Raw genomic sequence first — 27,171 nt, 5'->3', positions numbered from 1 at the left:
TAGTGTGAGCCTCCCACACGTTACACCTCGCCAATGAGAGTCCGCACTGGCAGGTGAAAAGATGTGACAGGCTGCCTCCTCGTGTACCGGAGGGGACACGTGATGCAAGGCTTCTATCCTCCCTACGACCGACCTGTGGGGGGCATATGCAAGCAACGTTCAAGACAGGGGAGGGGGGAATTGGAAACAGCGAAATTGGGATGGGAGAAAAATTGAAAAAATAAGGAGAAAAAGTGGATAAAAAAAAGGATTAATTTTAAGATATTTCATAAGAAGAAGACAACACAGGATCAAATCAAATTTATTTGTAAGGCCCGACAACACACGTTAATGTCCCCATGGGCCGGACACGTCTTCTTTAACCAAGTCAAGAAGAAACATCACAATAAGTCAAGAACAAAAAAAGAACACCATAAAGTCCAAATAATTTAAAATAAATGCAGGTCTATAAGGATTAGTAAAATATTTCATAAGAAGAACACAACACAGGAAGGTCTATAAGGATTAGTAAGATATTTCATAAGAACACACCACAGGAAGGTCTATAAGGATTAGTAAGATATTTCATAAGAAGAACACAACACAGGAAGGTCTATAAGGATTAGTAAGATATTTCATAAGAAGACAACACAGGGAGGTCTATAAGGATTAGTAAGATATTTCATAAGAACACAACACAGGAAGGTCTATAAGGATTAGTAAGATATTTCATAAGAAGAACACAACACAGGAAGGTCTATAAGGATTAGTAAGATATTTCATAAGAAGAAGACAAAACAGGGAGGTCTATAAGGAGTATATTTCACAAGAAGAAGACAACACAATGAATATAAAGATTACTAAGATATTTAAAAAATGTTCTGTGATGCAGTACAGTGTATTCAAACCTTTATTTATTCTCGAAAAGGACAATTGAGGTCACCCTCATTTTCAATGTCATCGAGACTTACAGACATTTCAATGCATACATTCTTTATAATATAATAATAATAAATAATAACAACTCTATCTATATAGCACTCTTCACACATGGACTGCAGCCCAAAGTGCCCCACAACAAGTAGCACAAAATGAACATAGGCATAAAAGTCAGCATACAGTCGACAGAATAAAAACAATGTATAAAATGCAGACATAAGAATAGGTATAAAAGACAATAAAAGTAGTGCAACGAAAAGCGTGCAGACATTAGAATAGGCATAAAATAAGTACAGTGTTGCTCGAAGGCATGTGAACCCCCCCGGAATAGCCAGTCCCCAAAAACCCCGCACATCAATCCCCACCACATCCCCATTCAAGACATACAGTACCCCCTGATAAAGCATGTCATGACCGAAGGAAAACACAAACAGCCCGCGTGCCACTCTAACTCCCCCGGTCCCGGCGACCTCGCCACCACCAACTTGTTACTTCTTATAAATATTTAGGTATTTAAATTTTTTTAATTGAAGATAGCCTATCTATTAGACTCCATGTTGATTCACTAGCAAGGAAATTAAAGTTGAAATTGGGCTTCTTGTCTTCTAAACAGATCTTGTTTCTCCTTTAATGTAAGGAGACGATTATGCCACCTTCTTGCCGCTTCTGGATTATGGTGATATTCTGTACATGAATGCATCTGCTAATGGTCTCCATCTGCTGGATGCCGTTTATCATAATGTGCTGAGATTTATTACTGCCTGTAAACCCCTTACACATCACTGTTTGCTGTATTCCTTAGTCAATTGGTCATCTCTCTCCATGCGCAGAACCTTGCACTGGCATACTTTCATTTACAAATCCATCCTAGGTCTGCTTCCCACTTACTGATCTGTCTATCTACTTCGCAAACAGACCAGATATAGCTTACGTATTCAGAATATCATCACCTATTCCATCCCCTCAGTCCATACTGAGCGTGGTAAGAAGGCGTTCTCCTACTCTGCCCCCTCCACCTGGAACACGCAGCACAGTCTGAAGCTGTCCAGCTTGGTCCTCCTAGCGAGTTTTAAATTAATGTTAAGTATCTTGGAGAGAGCTTCTATGCTCTGCTCTTGTTTTTAAGGCTGACTCTTTCTCCACTCCCCCTTTAGCACTTTATGTTTTATGTTGTTGTAATTTATTATGTATTGACTGATGAGTGTACTGTTTCTGTTTACATCTGTAACTGTTGTATGAGCTGCTGTCTGAACAGGTCGCACTTGTAAATGAGACCTCGGTCTCAATGTGATTTTACCTGTTTAAATAAAGGCTGAATAAAAAATTCAAACCACCAGCGAACCCTCCCAAACTCCATGGAGGAATGACAGGACCTGCAGCCATGCCGAAGGAGCAAGGCAACGACTCCAAACACTCAAGCAGACAGACACAACAGTGGTCAATCGACAAGATATGCAGCACCACGGACGATCCAAGACGACACCGGGACCCCCAGGACACCCCGAAACCAGTGGCGGCCGGCCGATAATGGGCGCTAGAGCGCCGCCCTCCCTGGTTAAAAGAAGAAGAAGAAGATTTTTTTTTATTTTGTTTTAAAGCCCTATAAATAAAATAAACATGTTTAAAATGAATAATATTTACTCATTTTAAGTATGTTTGTGTTTCCAATGCACAATATAACGTTAATATATCAAATATAAATAATTGTTTTCATTAACAGGAAGTGACTGTCTGATAGAGAATACTTTCCGTAGCCGCATTTCTCTCGGGCTAGCCGTAGCCGCATTTCTCTCGGGCTAGACGCAATAGCGCTTACAGTGGGCGTGCACTGGTTTCATCGCTGTATCCGTTGCAGCCAATCAGTGTGTAACGCGCTGTGCGTTGAAATATGATGTATTATGATGAAAGCCGGGCGCGTTTTCAAGCGATCTATTATCATCTAAGCAAGCAGCGTCTATACTTTCCGTAGCCGCATTTCTCGGAGACGCTCTCTGATTGGCCGACGCCAGTATTTTCCGTAGCCGCATTTTTCGGAGACGCTCTCTGATTGGCCGACGCCATTACTTTCCGTAGCCGCATTTCTCGGAGACGCTCTCTGCTTGGCCGACGTCAGTTTCTGGTTAGGCTTAGTTACTATTCGAAGTTGGTTAAGGTTAGAGTTTGTCTTAGACGAGCGTGACGGCAAGTTCTTTCGACGGTTAAGCTTAGGCACTCTTTCAAAGTTGGTTAAGGTTAGAGTTTGTCTTAGAGCAGGGCGATAGAACGCCAAGTAGTTTGCAGGCTGTTCGACGCGGAAATGGGCAAAGACAGTAGACACAGCTCATCAGTACTTGTGTTGTGCTAACTGCTAACAAGAAGCTATTTGGCTGGATGCAGTCTGGACAGTGGATATACATCAAGACAACAGTCTGTGACTGTGGGACAGTGGACATAATATTATACACTTCATCAAGCCCTCCTGACCTGGACCACGTTTCAACTAAACAAGTGAGTTAATGTGGTCTCTCTCTCTCTCTCTCTCTCTCTCTCTCTCTCTCTCTCTCTCTCTCTCTCTCTCTCTCTCTCTCTCTCTCTCGCTCTCTCTCTCTCTCTCTCTCTCTCTCTTTCTCTCTTTCTCTCTCTCGCTCTCTCTCTCTCTCTCTCTCTCTCTCTCTCTCTCTCTCTCTCTCGCTCTCTCTCTCTCTCTCTCGCTCTCTCTCTCTCTCTCAACACAGCGTGTTAATTTCGCCGCGGGTATTGCATAATGAATGAATGGTAACTTGTTAAATGACAAGATATATATATATGTGTTCATTATTGGATTAATCATACGTGTACTAGTGTAGTATGAATGAACTCGACTTAACATTGGAAACCCCTTCACCCCCCCCCGGCGCCCACCCAAATGTAGTTCACACCGGCCACCACTGCCCGAAACACCACAGAAGCCGCAGCGAGCCCCCCATGCAAAGAATCCCCAAAATGCCAGCAAACCGAGGGAGCCCAACCATGAGAACCAACCAAAATCCATCAAAGCACACGCACAAGAGACCAGCACCCAACTCCAGGAAAGGTCTGGGAAAGGTTCAGCCGAACCAGCGAACCAAATCCCCCCCAGACCTCCCCCAGAGCAGGGGCGGTCAGGTGGCGTAGCGGAGATTGCGCTCGTCATCAATGCAAGAGGCTGCGGTCTCGACTCCCGGAGTCAGCATTGCTTGGGGCTTGTGCTGATCGCTATACTAACCCGTTTGGCTGGGTTAGGGTAGGGCAAGTCATGGGTGGGAATCTGGCATTGTGGACAGCGACGCCTACAGGTCAGGTCTGGGCGCTTGCTCAGTGGAGGCAGGACTTGATGAAGGCAGCGTGACCTCCCACGTGTTACACTTCACCAATGAGAGTCCTCGCTGCCAGGTGAAAAAAGAGTCACTGGCTCTCGCTGCGCGTGTCGGAGGAAGCGTGCGGATGACTTCAGGGTTCCCTTGTACCGACCAGTAGGAGAACATGCGCACAACAACCAGGTAGGGGAGGGGGGGAATTGGCACAACGACTAAAAATTGGGACGGGGAGAAAACAGAGGAAAATCGGAGAAAGAGAGGATTAAAAAAATAAAAATAAAAAAACAGAATCGTCCCCCCCACCAGTTACAGACTGTTGCAGGCAGGCCTGCAAGTAAGCCTCTAAACTTCCCCTGCATTATAGGTAGTTTTATTTCCAGCAAGAGCTGAAGAGAGTTCCATGTAGTAGGGGCAATATAATTAATTAGATTTTGATTTCCAAGTTGGGTCTGTATATGGGGAACCTCGAGTGTAAGCCAACCGTGTTATATAGGGTCTAGAGTTCCAAACTAGTAGTGATGTTAGATAAGGAGGTCATTTCCTGTTAATTGCCTTAACTCATTCAGCGCCAGTCACGATGATAGTCGGGTTAACTCGCCATCGCTTGAGCGTCAATCACGAGTATAGTCGGGTTTTAATTGTTATTTCTTTTATTAGCGATATCCATTTATTTTCATCCATCCAGCCTGATGTTATCGTTGGGAATGGGTCTGAGCTCGCAAAAGGGCAAATACCGCCGATCCTAGCCGTGCGGGCAGGGTTTAAATACTCAGGCGAGGTAGGCAAAGACAACGATGCATTGGAACAGTAACCCCGGTCTAAACCACATTGCATGCTTGCACGAGGATGGATAATAATGATGATCTAGCGTTGATTTCAGGAATATTCGATAATCAGGCGAAAAATTACAACGTGTTTAGTGTATTCCACTAAAACGCTATTATCGCGTCTTTCTCTGGAATTACTCAGAAGCACCCAAACTATACTCATATTCAAACCGGTATAAAACGGAAATGTACAGATGAAAAAACAATCCGTTTCGTACATGTTGACTGGAAGCAACTCACTGATAATCGACGGGTGTATTAGACACATAGCTATAATTTAAGATATATTTTAAGCACTCGCAAATCTCGCAGTCCCCCCATTGACTTACAGCGGTGGCGTACTAGCGTCATCTCGCGGATTAAGCTCCGGCGCTGAATGAGTTATGGATAAATAAATACCAGTGTTAATATCTGCCAGAGAAGACCAACCCACTTTCCCATATAAAATGCAGTGGTGTGTATCATATCTATCACCAGTGATAACTCTAAGAGCAGAATGGAATAATAAGCAGAATCTAGTGGTTTAAGAGTCGAAGGGGCAGCATTTATGTAAATCACATCTCCATACTGTGGTCTGTCTTGAAATCATAGCCCTTATAAAGCCGGCACTTTCCTTTGAGTCAACCCAGAAAAGGGGAATTTTTTTCAGCCCACTGGCAGCTTGCACACTTAATTTTCTTTTGTTGCGAGTGCCAGAGTGGTGATGAAGTAGGGCAGTTTCCATTCCTCTGGTGGTTCTGAATGCAGACGACCACTTCAGCCAGGTGCAATGATCCCTTTAGCCTTGTGGTTTTTTGGGCTTTGGCGGAGAAAATCTTGCAGAGCATTTTGACATTCCTATTCGCTAGAGAACGACCCCCGAAATGCATGTTCTTGACTTAAATGCCTGGCTGTTCTTTCACTAATGACCTTGGATATGTGTTTGTGCCTATTCAGTCATTAATCTGTGGCAAACCACAAGGCGGATTTTCACCAAACCATAAACACAAATAACTGAAAAACTATGTTTTCTGTACCAAAGCAGATGGCTGAGTGGCAGAAATTACAAAATATGAAAGCTATATAAGGGATTTTGTAGGCTTTCAGAAAGGAAAAAATAGAAAGAAAAATTATCAAACCGTTTACAGCAGCACAAGACAAAGCAAAACTTGTTAAAATGTTGTTTCCCATCATGTATAACGTGCATATATTAGAACAACCTCACTGATAGTATTGTACCCCTTCGCTGTGGCTTGTCAGTGGGCTCAAACACAGTTCAATGGGGCAATTGTTTAGGTCTTCAAAAGCCAAGAAAAAAAAAATGGGAAACTCAAAGGACATATACTCGGACATGTCTTCTATGTTCTACTGAAAAAAAGTTTCATTGCCTTAATTTTGCACTTCCGCAAATTCATTCTATCTTCTCAAAGAGTCGTGCTCCTACATTATTTTCCCCAAGAGGTTGTTTACACAGGAAGTAATTACAGTAGCTAATGCCAGTAGCAATTCCATTTTCAATGTATCCTGGTTCTTGAAGGCCTAAACGATTGCCCCATTGGACTGTGTTAAGTAAGGGATAATGTATAGCTACGAGGTCATTGTCGCAAAATAATTGACCGACACAGAGTTTAGAATACCGAGGCGCCTCTAAACGTCAGTGAAGGTCAATTATTTTGCGACAATGACAGAGTATAGCTATACATTATCCCGCTTATTACATGGCTAACTTACTAACAATATACCTAATTCATTTTACACCATCGACAAGACGAGATCAAATGCAGACGCAGTTGTTCTGTGGCTCTGTCAGCCCAAATAAAGTGATTATTATTATCACCGGCAGCCGGCAGGTGTGTCTGATTGCACTGATGCAGTGTGTGTCAGTGGGCTTGATTGCTCCAGCTGTGAAAAGCAATAATCACCGGTGATTATTGTGCGTTGCCCATGGCAGCGGTCAGTTATCGAAAAATAATTCACCGCTGTCAGGGGCTATTGACCAATCACAATCAAGCATTTCGGCGAATGTGAAAACGCCATGTAATAAAGTTAAATATTGTTTCCCCAATACTTCAGTGAGTTATAAATAATGGGAAACAGCATTCTAAAAAGGTCTGGGTTGAAAAGTAGCGAACCTATCCTTTAAGTGAAGACAAAGGCACACAAGAGGCAGATAATTACAAAGGAACCCCCCTCAAACTGAACAGTGACATCTCCTTAGCAAATGATCTCAACTCCTTCTATGCGAGGTTTGAGGCTGTGAATAACAACACCAGCCTACAAACCACGGCAATGGGGGGGGGGGGTCTGCTGATGGAGACTCAGTGTTCAGGGTAACAGAGCATGAGGTGAGACGGATCTTTAAAAAAGTGGATATCAGGAAGGCAGCAGGACCGGACGGCATCCCCGGCCGCGTCCTAAAAGTCTGTGCCGACCAACTGGCCCCGGTATTCACTGACATCTTCAACCTGTCCTTGGAACAGGCCGTCATCCCCACCTGTCTGAAGAAGTCCACCATCATCCCTGTACCCAAAAAATCTACGCCTGCTTGCCTCAACGACTACCGCCCTGTAGCCCTCACCTCCATAGCCATGAAGTGCTTTGAGAAGCTAGTGAAGGGCTACATCTGTTCCTCCCTCCCCATCAACCTGGACCCTCTGCAATTTGCATATCGCCCCAACAGGTCCACGGAGGACGCCATAGCCCATGTGCTGCACACAGCAGCATCACATCTGGACAAGAGGCAGGGGAACTATGTGAGAATGCTGTTCATCGACTACAGCTCAGCATTCAATACCATAGTCCCCTCCAAACTCATAGCCAAGCTCAGGGACCTGGGCTTGAACTATGACCTGTGCCAGTGGGTCCTGGACTTCCTGACGGGCAGACCCCAGGTGGTAAGAGCCGGCAACTGCACCTCCTCATCCATCACGCTCAACATAGGGGCCCCCCAGGGCTGTGTTCTGAGCCCCCTCCTCTACTCCCTGTACACACATGACTGCGTAGCACAGCGGAACAACAACACCATCATCAAATTTGCTGATGACACAGTAGTGGTGGGCCTGATCTCTGCCAACGACGAAAGGGCCTACCTGGAAGAGGTAGAGAACCTGTCACAGTGGTGTCAGGAGAACTGCCTCTCCCTGAACGTCAGCAAAACAAAAGAGATGATTGTGGACTTCAGGAGGTCGGGGGTCAAGGACTACAGCCCCCTCAGCATCGACGGGGCACCAGTTGAGAGAGTGAACAGTTTCAAGTACCTCGGAGCCCACATATCCGAGGACTTGACATGGACCACACACATTGACAGTGTTGTGAAGAAGGCACGACAACGCCTCTACTTCCTCAGGCGCCTAAGGAAGTTCCAAGTCAGTCAGAAGATCCTTAGGAACTTCTACTCATGTACAATAGAGAGCATCCTGACCGGCAACATCACCTCCTGGTTTGGGAATAGCACTGCACAAGACCGTAGCAGACTACAAAGAGTGACACGTTCAGCCGAACGCACAATTAGAGGGGGGCTTCCCACCCTCCAGAACATTTACAACAAGCGGTGCAAGGGGAAGGCTAAGAGAATTATTAAGGACTCGAGCCACCCGAACAACTGCCTCTTTGAACTGCTGCCGTCAGGCAAGCGATACCGGAGTCTTATGGCGAGCACAGAAAGACTCAGAAGGAGCTTCTATCCCCAGGCCATCAGGCTGCTAAACGAACAATAATCGCTAAACGAACAATAATCACTATGCAACAACCATCAAATGCACACAGCACACACACCCACACGCACACACTCACTCAAACAAACAACACACTGCAGCACCCACTCTCCACACTTTAGATCACACAAACACACTTACACTTTATATTTATTGATAAAGGATTTGCACTACAACTCGTACACCTACTGTGAATTGTACCTAAACTGCACCTCGTCCATTTATGCCTTGCACTATATAGTATTGTATATTAGTACACTGCACAGTATTGTATATTGTATGGTAACTACGTCTACGAACATTGTACATATGTCTAAACTGAACACTGTGACCTCTTTTTTTTACTTCTAATTTTTACTATGTTTTTATTTCATACTTATCTTGTCATGCACAGTCTCTGGAGCGCAACAGTAAGAAGCATTTTGTACAAAAGTATTCTGTACTTCTGTATGACAACTATTAAAGAAACTTGAAACTTGAAACTAATTAGCTGCTAGTGATTGGAATTGGCTCCCAGCATGTTTATCCACGAGGAAATATGGACAGCCAGTGGCACAGGGACACCAGAATTAACACAAAGCTGTCTGATTGGCCTCTTTACCCAATCAGGCCTCCGAATGGCAGGGTTGACAGTGCCGAGAAGGTCCCCCTAATCAGTGATTAAGGCCATGGCGGTCCTTTTCGCCCCACACAGCGAGGGAACCCTTGGCAGAGAGTGCACACCCGTTCCACCCAGGCACGCCAGTCCGTCTGAAGTTATTTATAATACCAAGTATTTCATTATGACGATGAGCTATCTTGTGTGGTCTCGATCTGCCTCATCAATGACAGTTAGATACGGAACATTCGGTCTCCCGGCCCTAATTTAATCAGCCCCCCCGCCCGGTGAATGATGTTTCCTTTCTTCCGCCACAAGACAGCGGTTTTGAGGTGTTCATTCATTTTGAAAGTGTGGAGATGAATTTCCATTGGTATCGGTCCCCAGCAGCGGTTGCATTCATTACTCCTCCTTCCCTTCCTCCTTCCTTCCTTTCTTTTTTGTGTGATAGATTTTTTGCTCGCTTTGTGTGGGTAAATAGGAATTTTGGTTACTTAGATCTCTCCTCCTCTTCCAGTCTCCTCCAAGCCACATTTATGTTACAGCTAAAGCTATTCCATCATGGTTTGATAGACCGGACAAACATATTTGCCTGAAGTTATCAGATTGATTGATTTAAGACCTGGATTGCCTGGGAGGCTGTCATTTCTCTCTCTCTCTCTGTTTCTCTCTCTCCCTTGCTCTTCCACTTCCTCTCTCGCTCTCTCTCCTTTTCTCTTTTTCTATCTGTTTCTCTCTCTTTCCCCCTCCCTCCTTTGCTCTCTCTCTATATATGTTTCTCTCTCCCTTTCTCTCTCTCTCTCTCTGTCTGTCGCTCACTCTCTACTCCTTCTACCCCCTCCCCCTGCCTGTTTTCATCCCTCTCATCCCTCTTCCTCTATCTTAGCCCTGGGGCAGAAGGACCTCATTGACTTGATGAAGGACAGAGACAGTCAATAACTGCCGATGGCATGAGGACTACAGAGTAGGCGTTCATCGCTAGCATCACAAGCAGTATATGGGCTTGTTACCAAAGAGCAGTCCCTGGAAACTCAGCACACACTTTGAATGTTTTGATTACAGAGCGTGTCCTGTAGCAGGATATATGTGGCTTTAGCGTATGTATTTGAGCAGTTTTCACATTTTTTGTATGTAAAAAAAATAGCGACTCTCAAATTGAAAGTATGTATAAAAATAATTGGAACCACATAATTCGCTTGTGTGTCAAAATATACTGAGATACAACAAAGGCACTGTGTGAGAAAACCACACTTTAATCAACTAGATTATAATAATAATAATGACTTGGATTTATATAGCGCTCTTCATGGCACCCAGAGCGCTTCACAGAGTCCATTATTCGTTCATACACAGTCATACCGGTGGTGGTAAGCTACAATTGCAGCCAGAGCTGCCCTGAGGCAGACTCACGGAAGCGTGATTATGATCATATGATCAATTTATACATGACTCTCACAGTGCCTTTGTTTGTCAACACTACAAGAGAAGGATCATTTTTCAGACAGAAAGAAAAATGATGTGGTATTTTGGTACAGCCATGGCAGGTCCTTGCAGAGAGGACCCTTTCACTTCATATCTCTCTTTTTTTGTGAAGGTTTTCAGTCCGGCTAACTTTCCAAGGGTTTAAATCGGGGTCTGTGGGAGCGGGGGACTCATTAACGCAGGTCGCTGTCACCGGCATCTGGACTGTCTGGGCTGTTGCCTTGCGGGGTTACTCTGGGCCCAGCCGGAGGTAAATGACATTAACCGGGCAGGGCAGGGTTGGCAGACGCTCTCTCAAACCTCCAGATTATCAGCTCTGCTGCTGGCTGTGAAACACAGAGGGGGGGGGGTAGCAATATCAGCAGTCCTGAGGAGAGGAGCGGTGACTCACCCCCCCCCCCCCCCCCCCCCCCATCGCCGTCCTTATCGCACGCCGCACACGAGAGGAGCCACTGGGTTCCAGCTACAATACATACGTATGACAACCGAATGCGGGTGTTGTTTATGTGCGTGTGTGCGTGCCGCGCATGCAGACGGGAGGAGGCTTTAGCCTCGTTCGTCGAACACTCCCTTCACAGAAAGTGTCCTATAGGCACCCCTGGCGTACCTGGGTTTCTTACATTATAATGCATTCTCTGGCATGATACTCGAGGCTCTGGACTACATCCAGGAGTGGTAAAGAAAAGAAGCCCCCACAGGATAAACCATTGCTGATGTAGGAGCATTATGATTAAAGATACCCAGAGAGATCTTTCACCTTTAAACACACCGGGCCCCCCCCCCCTCCGTTTCATATTATGGGCATCTGTTGACGTGTGCGACTGCCCAGCGAGAAACACCATTTTCTGATAGTATAATCCCTTCTCTGGCTCCAGACCTGGCTACCGTATATCTCATATCCCTGTCTTCTCCCCGGGAGACGCCGACTGACATACAGCCCGGGTATAGCTTGCGGCGGCTGAACACAACCTTATCACACCTTCCACATTGTGGGTCGTGCTGCTGAACGGCGGCTGGGAGGGTGGACCGGGGTGGAGAGAGTCACTGTGGGGATTACAACAGGAAGTATGAGAGGAAGTCCATCAGACTGTAAAATTAGTTCAACCCCACGTAACCCGCTTATTGCTCAACCCCTCGGTTTGAGCTCAGGAATAGGCTCAAGGGAAATGATCGAGTGTACGGGTTTGTTGTGCGCAACCTGCTGATGTCACTGAGCTATGAACTCCCACGGAAAGGCCTATAATTCACACTGTTAATGGTATTTCATCACAGCTTGTATGTCGTTACAGTTGCGTGTGCTGTTCATAGTTGTGCAATTTGGGATATTACACAAATCCCCTTAAATTCAAGTACACACTTCTCCAGAGGTCAACTTTGTATATACAGTACTACTCATGTCTGACCTATAGTTAATTTAGTTAGTCTTATCCACTCATACTATTCATACTGTACCACTGTCTACACTGGCTATATCCTCTATACCGCAGGGGTTCTCAAACTTTTTTATACCACAACCCCATTTTATTTAGATTTATTTTTGCCGACCCCACACTTAATGTATTGCGTAATTTCAACGTGGAATTAAGGAATATCAAAATAAAAGCACACGTTGTTGAACTTGATCATGCATATTTTATTAGACATTTTTATTACAGCACTGTTATCAATACATATTTATAAAACGAGGCATATTTAGCCAAAATATGTTGCCAGAACATTAAAAAAGAAAGTTTCAATATTTTTTCTTTCTTTTTTAATGCACTGTCACCTACCCATGACCCCACTTTAGGTCGCAACTCGTAGTTTGAGAACCGCTGCTCTATAGTATATTCATATTTAATATCCCTGCCTATAGTCTATAGTGTTTATGCTCACTGTTCATACTGTTTCATATTGTTTACTCTAGCTTCTCTTATCTTCCATATTCTATATATATTTACTATATTTATCTACTCATGTTGTTGTGAAGGATCAGATTAAACCGAATATATATATTTATTTATGGATATATATTTAATAGTATTTGTATATCGTTTGATATCCCCTGTATATTCCTTGTACAATATGCACTGAATATCCCTTTAGTCTACTAAACAGCCCATAATAGTTTCATTCTACCATTGGACGAGAACCTGGCGCCAGCAGCCATACCCCTAGGTTCAAGTTCAATCGTGCCGACCAACATGTCGTGGCAAGCCCGGTTCCGCGTAGGAATACGTCTGGCGAAATACGAATGGTACTATTTGTTCACAGCGCATATATATATGGCGCAAGTAAAGTAGAACTTTCTTTTAGTCCATTAGTTCTTTACCCTCCAACCGAGTAACAGACGCGAAGCCTCACCCACGACGCACGTGTGGTGCAGTAAGGCCTACTTGGCCTCAGAATAGGCATTGAGATATCGTGTGGATTAATAGTGGATTAAAGACAACAATTTGTGACAATGAGAGATTATAAATCTGAATGTTTGGACATTGCTTGTGGTGTCCCCCAGGGGTCAGTGTTGGGTCCAAAACTGTTTATCTTGTACATTAACGAGATATGTAAAGTATCCAATATATTTAAATGTATTTTATTTGCGGATGACACTAAAAAACTAAAATTATGTTGTTTGGAAACTGTAGATTGGATACTCAGGTACAAGTTAAAATAAATGATGTGATTATTGAAAGAGTTTATGAAAATAAATTCCTAGGTGTAATAATAGACCATAAAATCTGTTGGAAACCTCACATAAAACATGTCCAATCTAAACTCTCACGAAGCATTTCAGTCATGAGTAAAGTAAAGCACATCCTGGATAGAAAATCACTCTACATTCTCTACTGTTCACTAGTTTTACCATATTTAAATTACTGTGCTGAAGTCTGGGGAAACAATTATAAGTCTACACTACAACCACTTTTTATACTCCAAAAAAGGGCCATAAGGATAGTTCACATTGCAGGTTATCGTGATCACACTAACATATTGTTTCTGGAGTCAAAGACATTGAAGTTAAATAATCTTGTGGAATTTAAAACGGCACAATTAATGTATAAAGCAAAAAGTCATGCACTTCCAAGAAACATTCAAGAATTGTTCTTTGATAGGGAGGGGGGTTATAATCTGAGGGGAGAACACAATTTAAAGGTGCTAAATGTACGCACTACCATGAGAAAACACTGCATCTCAATATGTGGAGTGAAAGTCTTAATGTGGTGTTAAAGCAATGTCCAAACATGAGACAATTCAAACTGATGTATAAGGAAATTATGTTCACAAGGTACAGGGATGAAGAAGGGACTTGATATTCACAGGTGTTTACATTTTTATTTTGTTTCTATTTTATTTATTTTATACATATATAGTTTTTGTTTTTTTGTTTTGCATATATATATATATTTTTTTTATTTTTTTCTTCTTTTCTTTTCTTTTTTATGTTTAAAATAGTACACTCATTTGAGTAGTGGAAAAGGGGTAGGATTAAATAAGTGTATACTTCTTCCTACTCCTTTTCGAACATGCAGATTGAGTTGTTTTTCTTTTTTGTTATTGTTTGTTGTATTCATTGCATGTTCGAAATAAAGACTTCAAATAAAACAAATAAATAGTTGAATTGTCATAGTTTGGCACTATACCGTCGAGTTGGACGTATTTCTATTAAGCTAATAATAGTCTATTATGTATGGTGCATCGTTCGGTTAAAGTTATAAAGTGAGCAGCACCCCCATCGTTCCTGACGTTATCTGGAGTCTTAACCAGGCTGGGCAGACCACTAGTGGTGCTTGCATCCGAGGAGCTCCGGGCCAGGACGAGTGGACCTGTACATTGGATTACTTTACCCGGACGACGGCGAGCCTTCCACGGCTTGGATTATCTACATGCTTTGGGTGCTTTGATTATTCCATGGATAACGGCCAACACTGCTGAGTGTTGGAACTACCCCCCGGAGAGGAGTCCAGGTGAGACGGCGCTCTACACCAGTGAGGTCGCCTCACGTCTCTCCGTTGTGGACCGGCAGCTACCGTCCACCAGAGGGTCCAGCTGTATTCATCTGCGGACCGAGGTTCTGTGGGCATCGTGTTCAGGACTCTGAATTCTCCCAAGAAATCGTCGGCCAGATGGGATACCGCCAGCGGCTCTTCTAACCCCCCCTCCTACTGTCTTACAACCAGCGGGACCCCCCCCCCCTTAGTGTATCCAGCTATAATCATTTAAGTACCATCGCTATAGTTCCCTAAAGAACCGGGTTGTATACTTACTCCCTGCGTAACCAGAGATTGGACATTCAATGTTGATTTACCTACGAATACTCATTTGCCATACAAGTGCATTTCAAATCATAAATGTCATCAAGTGAACGTTGTATATACCCTTTGCTATATAAAATATTCGATTTGTACATTTGTGTGGACTTCGTTTCATCAGGTGGGAAAGTGTTCATCATATCTATATCATGTACTGGATGGCCAGAAGTTAAAGTACAAGAGGTAGTGGTTTAATAATACCATACTTATCAATACAGTCAGGGAATTGTACCCCTCAGTTACACATGTCATTCATATACTACTACTAGTGTATTCATATTTATATTTTTTTATATATACACTTTAGCTACTCCTCCTTTGCACTCTGGTTAGATGCCAACATTCCGTTGTATACTCTGTACCCTGTGCAATGAAAATAAACTTGAATCGCATCTAATCGAATCTAATAATATACTAATATTTACTGCCATAGTCTACATTTTATACGTATGTCTTCGGTCATTGCCATTTCATCCCTGTTACACTTATCCAGAGCACAGCTTTCTCCTTTTGTTTCTCTTTTCTGATGGTGTATAGACTGAGAGCATAATTTATTATTGTCAGTTACCATAACACAAAGGTTTAAGAGGCACCTCCCTATAGCTATAATCATTTGATTACTCCCACAAAGCTCCTACTTTATTCTGTCAAGGCGCAGGAGTAATGTTGTTAGGTTTTTAGGTTAGACTAAGCGATATGATTCTGCTCCACAAGAATGACACGCTCTCAAGTAGAAGAAAAGAAGAGAAAAAAAGGAATGTGTGTAACGTTGTAAGCTGTAATGAATAGAAATTGAATCAGTTGTATCTGCATCTGGTCTTCTTTGCAACCTGATTCTTGAATGGAGAAGACAGGTAAAAATGCAAGTCAGCACTTGGAGAGGATGTGACTAACATCCTAAAAGCACAACCCCGTCCGTTTTCAGCCACAGGATCACATCAATTCCAATTCTCAGGGGACTCAGGCACTTTCTTCAATCTATGATACTGTAAGTGAGCCTCAGTGAGAGCATACAGTACATATTGACTTCCCCTTCACTGAGAGCTCTGAAACCATAAGCACACCGTAGGTGGGATTAAAAGGGTGGATAGGAAGGATCTCATACGCATCAGAAGGCACTGCATCAGCTCAAAGTGCATGAGAATCAAGACACTGAAAGTCGAGCACCAGTATTGACGGCTGTTTCAGATGATTATCTTCCTTTTCATGCACACTATCTTACTTCCTTCCTGTCGCTATGTTTCAGGGAGACGTCGGCAGGTGAGGCGGGGCGCTCTTACGGAACTCAGCATGGACGACAACCCCGGGCCCCTCCTTCATCACCACCACCACCACCTCCTCCTCCTCCTCCTCCTCCTCAGACCCACGCACTCCCGTCTGACCGGCTCCCCGTCCGCAACGCCTCCCCGCACCTGAGCTCCCGACACCAGGGTCCCCCCCCCCTGTCGCCCACCATGACACAGATGGACTACAAATACAGCCTGCTGGGCTCTCTGGTGGAGGACTACAGGAAGAGGCCCCTGCTGCTGCAGGTGGACGACGCCCCCATGAACCTGTTCGCAGTGCTGGAGGTGAAGCGGGAGCCGCCGGCGCGGCGCTGGAGCACCCTGGGCTGCTTCCGCAAGGTCAAGCTCTACAGCTTCCTGTTCGGCCTGGCCGTGATGTTCCTCATCATGGCCTCCTACATCCTGACGGGGGACAAGAAGGGCCTGCTCCTCACCCCCTCCCCGTACCACTTCACCGGCCTGGTCAACCCGGCGCCGTTCCCCTTCAACCTCTCCTCGGCCGGGGACTATGCCAACATCAAGCTGGTGGTGAAGACCATCACGTCCAAGGTGGAGTTGAGTAGCAGCAGGCGGCTGCCAGATGTGAAGGCGCTGATGAGCAGCGAGCCACACGTGAGTCGTCTGCTGCCCGGAATCTATTAGAGGAGTTTAATATGGAGCTGCAAATTGTATCAGAAAGAGGATGTTTGAAAAGCTGATACCGTGAGAGGAATATCTGAATATTTCATAAAGGTTATCTTGAAAAGATCATTACAATACAAAATGTGTCTGGGCATTGATATCGATCTGGGTTTTTAATTAACAGCCTCACATGTTTCCTGAAACAGAATTGTTGGAGATTTCTGAAAAGATAAGTTAAATCAGTATTCTCCCCCGACCAGGCTGAATAGAGCTACGTTGATATGATTCCCTCCTCGCTGCAATTTCTAATTTCACTTATATAGAGATAAAACTGCGCAAAGGAACCTTCTGTAACACTTCAGGTTACACCAGATAATTGCATAGATGCCTAATTTGTCCAGCCCTCGACTTCCATTAGGGATTTAGAGCTCAAAGTCATCCCACAGATTGCCCCTCCAGCTTGCCTGTCTCACCTCAAAGGCTGTTCCAAATAATTATATCCCCGAAAGACAGATATTATGGATTTACCCTGGACTGCCGCCGCCACCGATCATTCCTGTGAACCCGATAAGCGATAGAGGAAGAAGCCTATTGATTTGATGACCCCATGATCTTTCCTCCAGCACCACCATCAGGCCAAACATTCATAACGTATTTATGAATGCGATCATTCCAATAGCTTTCATTTGAATCTCAAATAAATTTGCGGTGCAGATTCATGACCCCAAGACGACGAATCCTATTGGTTTTGGTTACCCCATATGGCCTTTCCTGTGGCACCACCATCAGGCCAAACTTCCAATTTTAGAATCTGTATATCTTCTGAACCGGCTCCCGCCAAACTTGACCAAAATATGTTTTCCTTACCCTGAGTCATCTGGCCTCATGGAGATGCTATTCTCATAAAACTAAAAAACATGAACTATTCCTCAACGGCTTGGATTAGGGGTGTGGTCACAAAATGTTGAATGAGTATTCAAGCCGTTCAGAGATATACCCGCACATGTCTAGTTGTTAGTCCTAACGATAATGGCTTGTGACAGGGCTATTTGCAACAAACCTTATTGAACTTGCTAATGAATAAGAGAACGTGTCTCCAGGACAATCGATACCACCATCACCACATGGGTCTGGCTGTAATTGTCTTTAAACTAGCTTACTCTCATACATTATAGGCAGCGAGTGAGTCATAATAGCGGCCAACATGTGCTGTGCTGTGGTATCTTTTATCTTCTACAAACAGAGTTTGAAATGTGAAGTTGATATGAAAATGGAGGAGAGCTGAGACCAGCGGCAACTGGTGGGGATGCATTGCCTCATCTCCAGACATGATGAGTGACTCAGCTCCACACCTCCAGGGAAGAGAGGAGCTGTGAAGAGATGGATATATATAGAGAGAGGGGGGGGGGGGCAGTGAGAGGGGTGTGTGTGTGTGTATGTCAAGGTTATTATAGTCAACTGAAACGAAACAAAAATATATAACTAGGTGTGAAAAAAACATTTTAGTTATATGTGCTATAGATAGCATTCAGCCACTAGATGTCGCACTAGAGCACCATCATGGAATTTATCCAATCAGGTGCATTCCACGTGGGGAAAAATGGGAAAACAAATGTAAACAATAATATTCATTTTAGACCCACCAAAATCTTTAAATTATAAATACATGAATCAATACTTTTATTACGCACCTTTCTAAAAGCTTTGTGGATGTATTTTTTTGTAATTATTAGTCTACATAAACATTTATCTATAGCACCTTTAACTAAAATAAAGATTAAAACTAGTCAACACAACAAGCATGAGGAGGCATTGGTGCATAATGTACATTGAGACTAGGATGACGTCTATATGACTGTAAATCATAATGTACATTGAGACTAGGATGACGTCTATATGACTGTAAGTCATAATGTACATTGAGACTAGGATGATGTCTACATGACTGTACTGTAAGTCATAATGTACATTGAGTCTGGGATGATGTCTACATGACTGTAAGTCATAATGTACATTGAGTCTGGGATGATGTCTACATGACTGTAAGTCATAATGTACATTGAGACTGGGATGATGTCTACATGACTGTGAGTCAGTTGTGTTTGTATTACACAATAGTATACCTATTCTGAACCTCATCTTGTCGCTGACAAATACGGCCCACAATAAAAAAAAACACAAAAAAAGCTGAAATACTGAAACTAACAAACCCACTCTGGAAACTAAATTGAATTAAAAACAAAAATGTTAAATGAAATAAAAATAAAAACGAATGAAAAATACAAAACTATTATAACCCTGCTGTGTGTGTGTGTGTGTGCATGTGTGTGTATGTGAGCACGTGTGAGTGCTAGTTTTAAGGCCGTGTTAAGCTTGCCTCTCCAGACACAACAGTGTCTCCCTGCACAACATACTTCTTTGAATCCTTATCCCACACAGGTGGTGTTTGTCTGGCCCTGATCACAACACGGCACAATACACAATAGTGTCAAACCTCGTACAGACAAACATATCCCTGACACTGTGGTTAATCTTGAGGAACGAGAGGCTTGTCTTGCATCATGCATCCGTAGGGGCATAAACATTGGTTTACAGTAAGCTTTTTATTCTGTTTCTCTGAAATAGAGTGTTGGGGGTTATTCAGGATGCGAATCATCAGCCCATTCAATTTTAACTCGCTGTCTTCTGTGACTCCACAGATGTTTTCCGCCATCCCACGCAAATTCCTGCCCGGCGTCAAGAACCCGTGCTGGTACGAGGAGTACACCGGGAACGTCACCTCGGACCCTTACAAGGCCAACTTGTACGCGCACTACTCCCGACGCTTCCGGACTGTGTTCGAGTACCTGCGGAACACTTTTCGAGAACACTTGTTTCACCACGACGGCAAAAACTACCGCATGCGGTGCCTGCCTTACTTCTATATCATAGGCCAGCCAAAGTGTGGCACCACGGACCTGTATGACAGACTGAGGCTGCACCCGGACGTCAGGTTCACCACTTTCAAAGAGCCACATTGGTGGACCCGCAAGAGGTTCGGTAAGTTAGGACCACTCTTCTACACCAATGGTTTCATTTATTTTGAGAATGCATAACACAAGATTGATCACAATCATAACCCTTGATTGATAGGCCAGCATTGCCTCTGGAGGTAGAGCGGCCGTCTGGTAATCTGAAGGTGTCCCTGTTGGATCCCGGCTCCTCCCGGCAAGCGTGTCAAAGTGTCCTTGAGCAAGGCACTGAACCCCTGACTGCTCCCGATGAGCAGGTTGGCACCTTGCATGGTTGCCTCCTGTGTGTGTGTGTGTGTGTGTGTGTGTGTGTGTGTGTGTGTGTGTGTGTGTGTGTGTGTGTGTGTGTGTGTGTGTGTGTGTGTGTGTGTGTGTGTGTGTGTGTGTGTGTGTGTGTGTGTGTGTGTGTGTGTGTGTGTGTGTGTGTGTTTGTGTGTGTGTGGGTGAATGGGTGAATGTGAGGCATACGTTGTAAAGTACTTTTGATAAAAGCACTATATACTGTACATGCAGTCCATTCCTTTGAAGGAGTTAGGGCTCATTCAGATCTAATCAGACAATGCAGCACCTCGCCGCAGAGTGGTGCGTTGGTGTGGATGGGCCATGTGTGTGACATCATGCTGTGAGCCAAGGAATGGCTCACAGCACGGTATAAGGAATAAGGGAGTAACAGATACAGCTCTCTGTCTTGGCTTTGTTTACTTACTAATAATGCACAATGAAAAGCATGGTATTTACTTTTACACTCACATTGAATTGAGTTCAGCACTATGCCATGAATGATGAATGGGTGATGCTTTCATTTGATGACCGCATAAATAACATGAACACCACAAAATGAAACATCGAGGTACCTTGATGGACAACAAATGCACACATGTGACGTTCACTCTTGATTATGTAAATGTGTGGACCTGGGTTAATGGGTTCCCTGACCACAGTTAGTATGGTTGTTCGTTGTTGCCCTGATGCCTATATTCACGGCTCTGATGCCTATACTCAACCTATACCATGAACTCTGATGCCTATACTCAACCTATACCATGAACTCTGATGCCTATACTCAACCTATACCATATGAACTCTGATGCCTATACTCAACCTATACCATGAACTCTGATGCCTATACTCAACCTATACCATGAACTCTGATGCCTATACTCAACCTATACCATATGAACTCTGATGCCTATACTCAACCTATACCATGAACTCTGATGCCTATACTCAACCTATACCTATGAACTCTGATGCCTATACTCAATCCATACTTGTCTACTGCCTACACTGCCTACAACCATCTCACACTGTACTTAACTACCTACCATATTGTACATTGTATAGCTATGCACTTTACTGCTACTAGCACTCTGAGTCTGGTTAGATGCAGACACAGATTTAGGATTGTAGGAGATCCGGGGCTTAGCCCAGATGGGTGCCCGCATTAGCAGGCACAGAATTTTTTTTGCTTCGACACCACAACCTTTAACTTACCACCACCTTAAAGCGGACAAATGGCACTAGAGAACACTTAAATTCACACCCTTTAATAACACATTGGGTGCCAACGACGAGAAATCTCGTTGTTGGCCGCATGCGTTGAGTGCCAACGACGAGAAATCTCGTTATTTAATCGTTATTTCTTTTATTAGCGATATCCATTAATTTTTCATCCATCCAGCCTCACGTTATCATTGGGACTGGCTCTGAGCTCGAAAAGGGCAAATACCGCCCCCTATCGTCTCCCGGATGGTATTGCACCCATTGGAATGGACTCGATTGGAATGCATCAGAAAAGAAAACTCCGGGCTCCACATTTTACTTCTGAGACTATTGCATCCACTGAGGGCACTGGAAGACGCGTCGATTATGTGTTTCGAGGTATAACGTTGGATCAATAAACGCGATCGCTATTTGGAATGGCGATCAGGAATTGGATTAATCGTTTTGCAGAACATCTGATGTGAGGTAAGGACTTTATTTTACCAGTATTGGGTTAATCAGAGTTTTTTTTCACAGCATTCACAATGTGTCTCCTATGTGTGTATGTGTGTGTGCGTAACGTTAGCGCCAGGCAGGACATAGATAATCGATTTTTCAGCCCGCTTCTCTAGCGTGCATAAGTACACATATACTACATTTACATTTACATTTAGTCATTTAGCTGACGCTTTTATCCAAAGCGACTTACAAGTTCTGTACGACAAGCCATCAGGAAGAGCACAACTCTATCAGCTGAGTAACAATGTTCATCAAAGTGTTGAGTGCTACAGTGTAGGTTAGTTTATTAGGACAAGTGCATGACAGTATGGTTAGTTAGGGTTAGATTTTTTTTTTTTTTTTTTTTTTTTTTTTATTCAGATAATGGTTGAAGAAGTGAGTCTTTAGTCGACGGCGAAAGATTGGACGTGTTTCGGCTGTCCTAACTGGGGTGGGTAGTTCATTCCACCATTGTGGGGCAAGGACTGAGAATAGGCGACTTCTCTTTGATGACCCTCCCGGAGCTTGGATAGGAGTAGGTTTGAGGCGGCCAGAAGATGCAGAGCGTAGGGGTCTTGAGGGTGTGTAGTTAGAGACCATTGACCGGAGGTAGGCGGGAGCAGTTCCCTTTGCCGCACGGTATGCTAGGTCAAGGGCCTTGAAGCGGATTCGTGCAGCAATGGGGAGCCAGTGCAGGTCCCTAAGAAGTGGGGTGACATGGGCCGACTTCGGTAGGTTTGAGATCAGGCGGGCCGCTGCGTTCTGAATGAGTTGAAGAGGCTTAGTGGCAGTGGCCGGGAGGCCAGCGAGCAGTGCGTTGCAGTAGTCGAGGCGGGAGATGACTGTTGATTGGACGAGGAGTTGGGTGGCTTCTTTTGTCAGGAAGGGGCGTATCCTTCTGACGTTGCTCAGGAGGAATCGGCAGGTTCTGGTTGTCGCTGCGATGTGAGCAGAGAAGTTCAACTGGTCGTCGAGGACAACACCAAGGTTCTTGGCGGTCGGGGACGCGGTCACAGCTGCATTCTCGACTGTGATGGAAAGGTCGGTCAGGGGGGAGGATTTGGCCGGCAGGTGGAGCAATTCTGTTTTGCTTAGGTTCAGTTTGAGGTGGTTGGTCGTCATCCAGGCGGAGATGTCGGACAGACAGGCCGAGATCCGCTCAGAGACGTGGATATCTGAGGGAGGGAAGGAGAGGAAGAGTTGAGTATCGTCGGCATAACAGTGGTAGGAGAAGCCATGAGACGTGATAATGTTACCCAGTGATTTAGTGTAGAGGGAGAAGAGAAGGGGTCCTAAAACCGAGCCCTGGGGGACACCCGTCCGCAGGGGGCGGGTGGCCGACAGGGTCCCTCTCCATGACACTTGGTAGGAGCGGTCATTGAGGTATGATGACAACCATGTCAGCGCAGAGCCAGCCACTCCCATTCCTGCGAGGGCCGCGAGGAGGATCTGGTGGTTGACTGTGTCGAAGGCTGCAGATAGATCTAGGAGAATCAGGACAGAGGAGAGGCCTTTCGCTTTTGCTAAGTGAAGTGCCTCTGTGACCGCAATGAGGGCTGTCTCTGTGGAGTGACCAGTCCTGAAGCCTGACTGATTAGGGTCTAGGAGGTCATTCTGTAAGAGATAAGCAGTAAGTTGGTTGGATACAGCACGTTCAAGTGTTTTAGAAAGGAAGGAGAGAAGAGAGACAGGACGGTAGTTGCCTATGACGGTAGGGTTCAGGGATGGTTTTTTTATGAGGGGCGTGACTCTGGCTTGTTTTAGGGAGGTGGGGACCACCCCCGAGTTGAGTGAGGAGTTGATGGTTGCAGTTAGGAATGGGAGGATGTCTGGTGCTATGGACTGGAGGAGTGGGGAAGGTAGCCGGTCCAGCTGACATGTAGTCGGACGGTTCGACGTTACCAGTGTCAGGGTCTCGGCTTCTGTAATGGGAGAGAAAGATGACAGAGTGAAGGATGAGGTTCTCGATTCAGCATTTGGAATGGGTGGGGGTTGGGAGAAGGAGCTGCGGATGTTCTCCACTTTTTCCTCAAAGAAGATCGCAAAGTCTTCGGCAGAGAAAGATGAGGGAGGGGGGGGTGGGGGGGGAGTGAGGAGGGAGGACATGGTAGCATGCAGTTTGCGAAGATTCTTGGCAGAGGCCTCGATCCTATGGTGAAAGAAAGAAGCTTTGGCATTAGTAATGGTTTTGGAGAATGTTAACAAGAGGTTGTGATATGTGTCGATGTCAGCAGTGAGGCGTGACTTTCTATACTTCCTTTCAGCTGCTCTCAGGACCTGTCTTTGTTCTCTCACTGGATCTGTCAGCCATGGACTGGGTGGGGAACGGCGGGCAGGTTTCTCAACGAGGGGACAGAGCTTGTCGAAGGAGGTTGCAAGGGCTGAGAGGAGGGTGGAGGTTGCCATCTCTGTGGAGAGAGCAGAGAAGGTGTCACTCAAAGGTAGAGTGGATAGTATGTCAGAGGAGAGGGTGGAGGGGGATAGGGAGGGCAGGTTGCGTCTGAGTGAGACGGTTTGAGTTGGGGTGAAGACCTTTCGGTTAAGCATGAGAGTTAGTGAGAAGGATATGAAGGAATGGTCAGATACATGTAGGGGAGTTACCGTGGTGTTGATGCTGGAGTTACGTGAAAATATGAGATCCAAGGAGTTGCCTGCTTTGTGGGTGGGAGGCATGGCAGTGGGAGTCAGGTCAAATGATTGTAGGAGGGAGACTACTATGACTGACTGAGATGAGTCAGGCAGGTTGAAGTCGCCCAATAGAAGGAGAGGGGTACCATCTTCCGGTAAGGAGCTTAGAAGCATGTCCAGCTCATCTGTGAAGTGATCGAGCGGACCTGGAGGGCGGTAGAGTGTAACAATGGTGAGATTGAAAGGATTAGAGACAGATACTGCATGATATTCAAAAGAGGAGAGTGACAGTGCTGGGAGGGGTGTTACGTTTGTAGTCCATGAAGGAGATGTCATGAGGCCAGTGCCTCCACCCCGCCTGGAAGGTCGAGGTGTGTGAGTGAAGTTATAGTTTGTAGATAATGCTGCAGGTGTTGATGAGTTATTGGGGGTTATCCAGGTCTCAGTTAGAGCCAGGAGCTGCAGATTTTGACTATGGGCGTAGGCAGTAATGAAGTCAGCTTTCTTGACTGCTGATTGACAATTCCATAGGCCTCCCTGTACTGTGACAGGTGTATTAGTGGCTGTAGGAGGGTAGGATAGATTAGCGTAGATTAGCGATAATCTAGCGTTTATTTGAAAACTATTCATAAATCAGCCAGAAAATGACAACGTGTTGTGTGTATTCCACTAAAGAGCTATTATTACGGAATCTTTTTTCTTCTTCTAGAAATCTCCAAAACTATACTTGTATTCAAAACGGTATAAAACGGAAATGTACTGATGAAAAAACTATCCGTTTTGTACATGTTGACTGCAAGCAAGTCATTGATAAGCGACGGGCGTATTAGACACATAGCCATCATTTAAGATATAGTTTATGCGTTCGCAAATGTGCTCGTCCTCTCATTGATTAGAGTGGTGGCACTCAAGCGAAAAATCGCCATATCCGGCTGGCAACCAATGTGTTAAACAAGTTATCAAAATTACTTTACTGATTACTTTGTATCAAAGTCATTCGTTATGTTACTAGTTACATTACTTTCGACCCCCCCCCCCTCCTCCTCTGAAAAAGTGTAGGCCTACAACCTGTTTAGCTTATGTTGTTAGCTGTCCAGATGTCAGCTGAAGTGGAAACATCTCTCTCTCTCTCTCTCTCTCTCTCTCTCTCTCTCTCTCTCTCTCTCTCTCTCTCTCTCTCTCCGATGTAATGCAGTAACGCAGCATTAGTGACTGTCAGTGTTGTAGTACTCGAGTCCAGGACTGATTTTCAGGACTCGTGACTTGACTTGGACTTGAGCACTGATGACTCTGACTTGGACTCGGACTCTGACTAGATAAATATACAGTTATTATTATACATTTGTTTGTAATAGGCCCTAATCATTTGGCATAAGATATTGATGGCTATATTAATGTATGTAAACAAACTATTGAAGAGAAGACGGGACAACCTCAAACTTCAACAGACATCTGTGGAGTGGACTCAACCTTGATGACTTGGATTCGGACTAGGGTAATGGGGACTCGACTCAGATTCGACTCAGGCTCTTCTTTGGTGACTCGGACTTGAAATGTTGTGACTCGACTACAACACTGGTGACTGTAATATAATTACTATTTTGGAAATTGTAAAGCTTTACTCATTACTGTGAAAGTAATGAAATGACAGTAACGTGTTACTGCCCAACACTGGTTACCAGTTAAGTGTTGTCAGCTAGCCTTTCACCTTTTTCTTACCTACTGTACATCTTCAACTTGCCTCTGCCTCCGTCTCTGCACTTGGGTCCACACACTACCACACCTGTTAATGATTTGAATGACAATCACTCAATGCCATGGGACCTCCCGATGCAATTACCTAGAATATGGAAGAGTAGAATAACACACACGTCCATCATACCTGGTGCCATACAGGGGGATTAAAAGGAAAGGTGTCACGTTGAGCTCCAGAGTTCCCAGCTTTAATCATTTATTTTCAGGGATTTAATGCTGTCTTGCTTTCACCATTTCTTGAATAGTAATCTTCTCTGCCTTGTTCTTCCCCTGCCTGCTCCTCCATCATCATTAGCTTCTTCGGTGCACATTCCCCCCCGTCTCGAGATACCGGGAGAGGTGTCCCCACGCGGTGGCAGGCCTCATTAACAGTTCATCTATAGCGCACGTGTGGAAGGACATAGCTTTAGTGCTGTGGGGAAAAAACAACAAGTCAGATGAGTCTTTTGAGTCTTTGAAGCCACCTCCACGCACGCACGCACGCACGCACGCACGCACGCACGCACGCACGCACGCACGCACACACACACACACACACACACACACACACACACACACACACACACACACACACACACACACACACACACACACACACACACACACACACACACACACACACACACACACACACACACACATTTGAAATGTTTATTCATGTCCACATGAACAGAAGTACAAGGAATCCTCATACAAAGGACATAAACACTGCCAGTGCAGTCAGAAAGTATGAAAGAACAGCCAGTTACAAAGTGCATGGACGGCAGAAC

General features: G+C 44.7%; 1 protein-coding gene across 1 annotated transcript in view; it reads left to right on the top strand.

Moving 5' to 3' along the window:
* Window positions 1–27,171, top strand: part of LOC311236279 (carbohydrate sulfotransferase 15-like) — a 97,282-nt gene that overhangs the window by 43,282 nt on the left and 26,829 nt on the right. The window contains exons 2-3 of the mRNA XM_084323959.1: window positions 16,367–17,018; window positions 19,727–20,066. Coding sequence (XP_084180085.1) covers window positions 16,575–17,018; window positions 19,727–20,066 — 784 coding nt within the window. The 5' untranslated portion in view covers window positions 16,367–16,574. The remainder of the gene's footprint in view (window positions 1–16,366; window positions 17,019–19,726; window positions 20,067–27,171) is intronic.

This window comes from Notolepis coatsorum (genome assembly GCF_963971535.1).
Source record: "Notolepis coatsorum genome assembly, chromosome: 10".
Classification (NCBI taxonomy): Eukaryota; Metazoa; Chordata; class Actinopteri; order Aulopiformes; family Paralepididae; genus Notolepis; species Notolepis coatsorum.
Note: the sequence above shows the minus strand (reverse complement) of the source record. Positions and strands in the feature narration are given on the sequence as shown.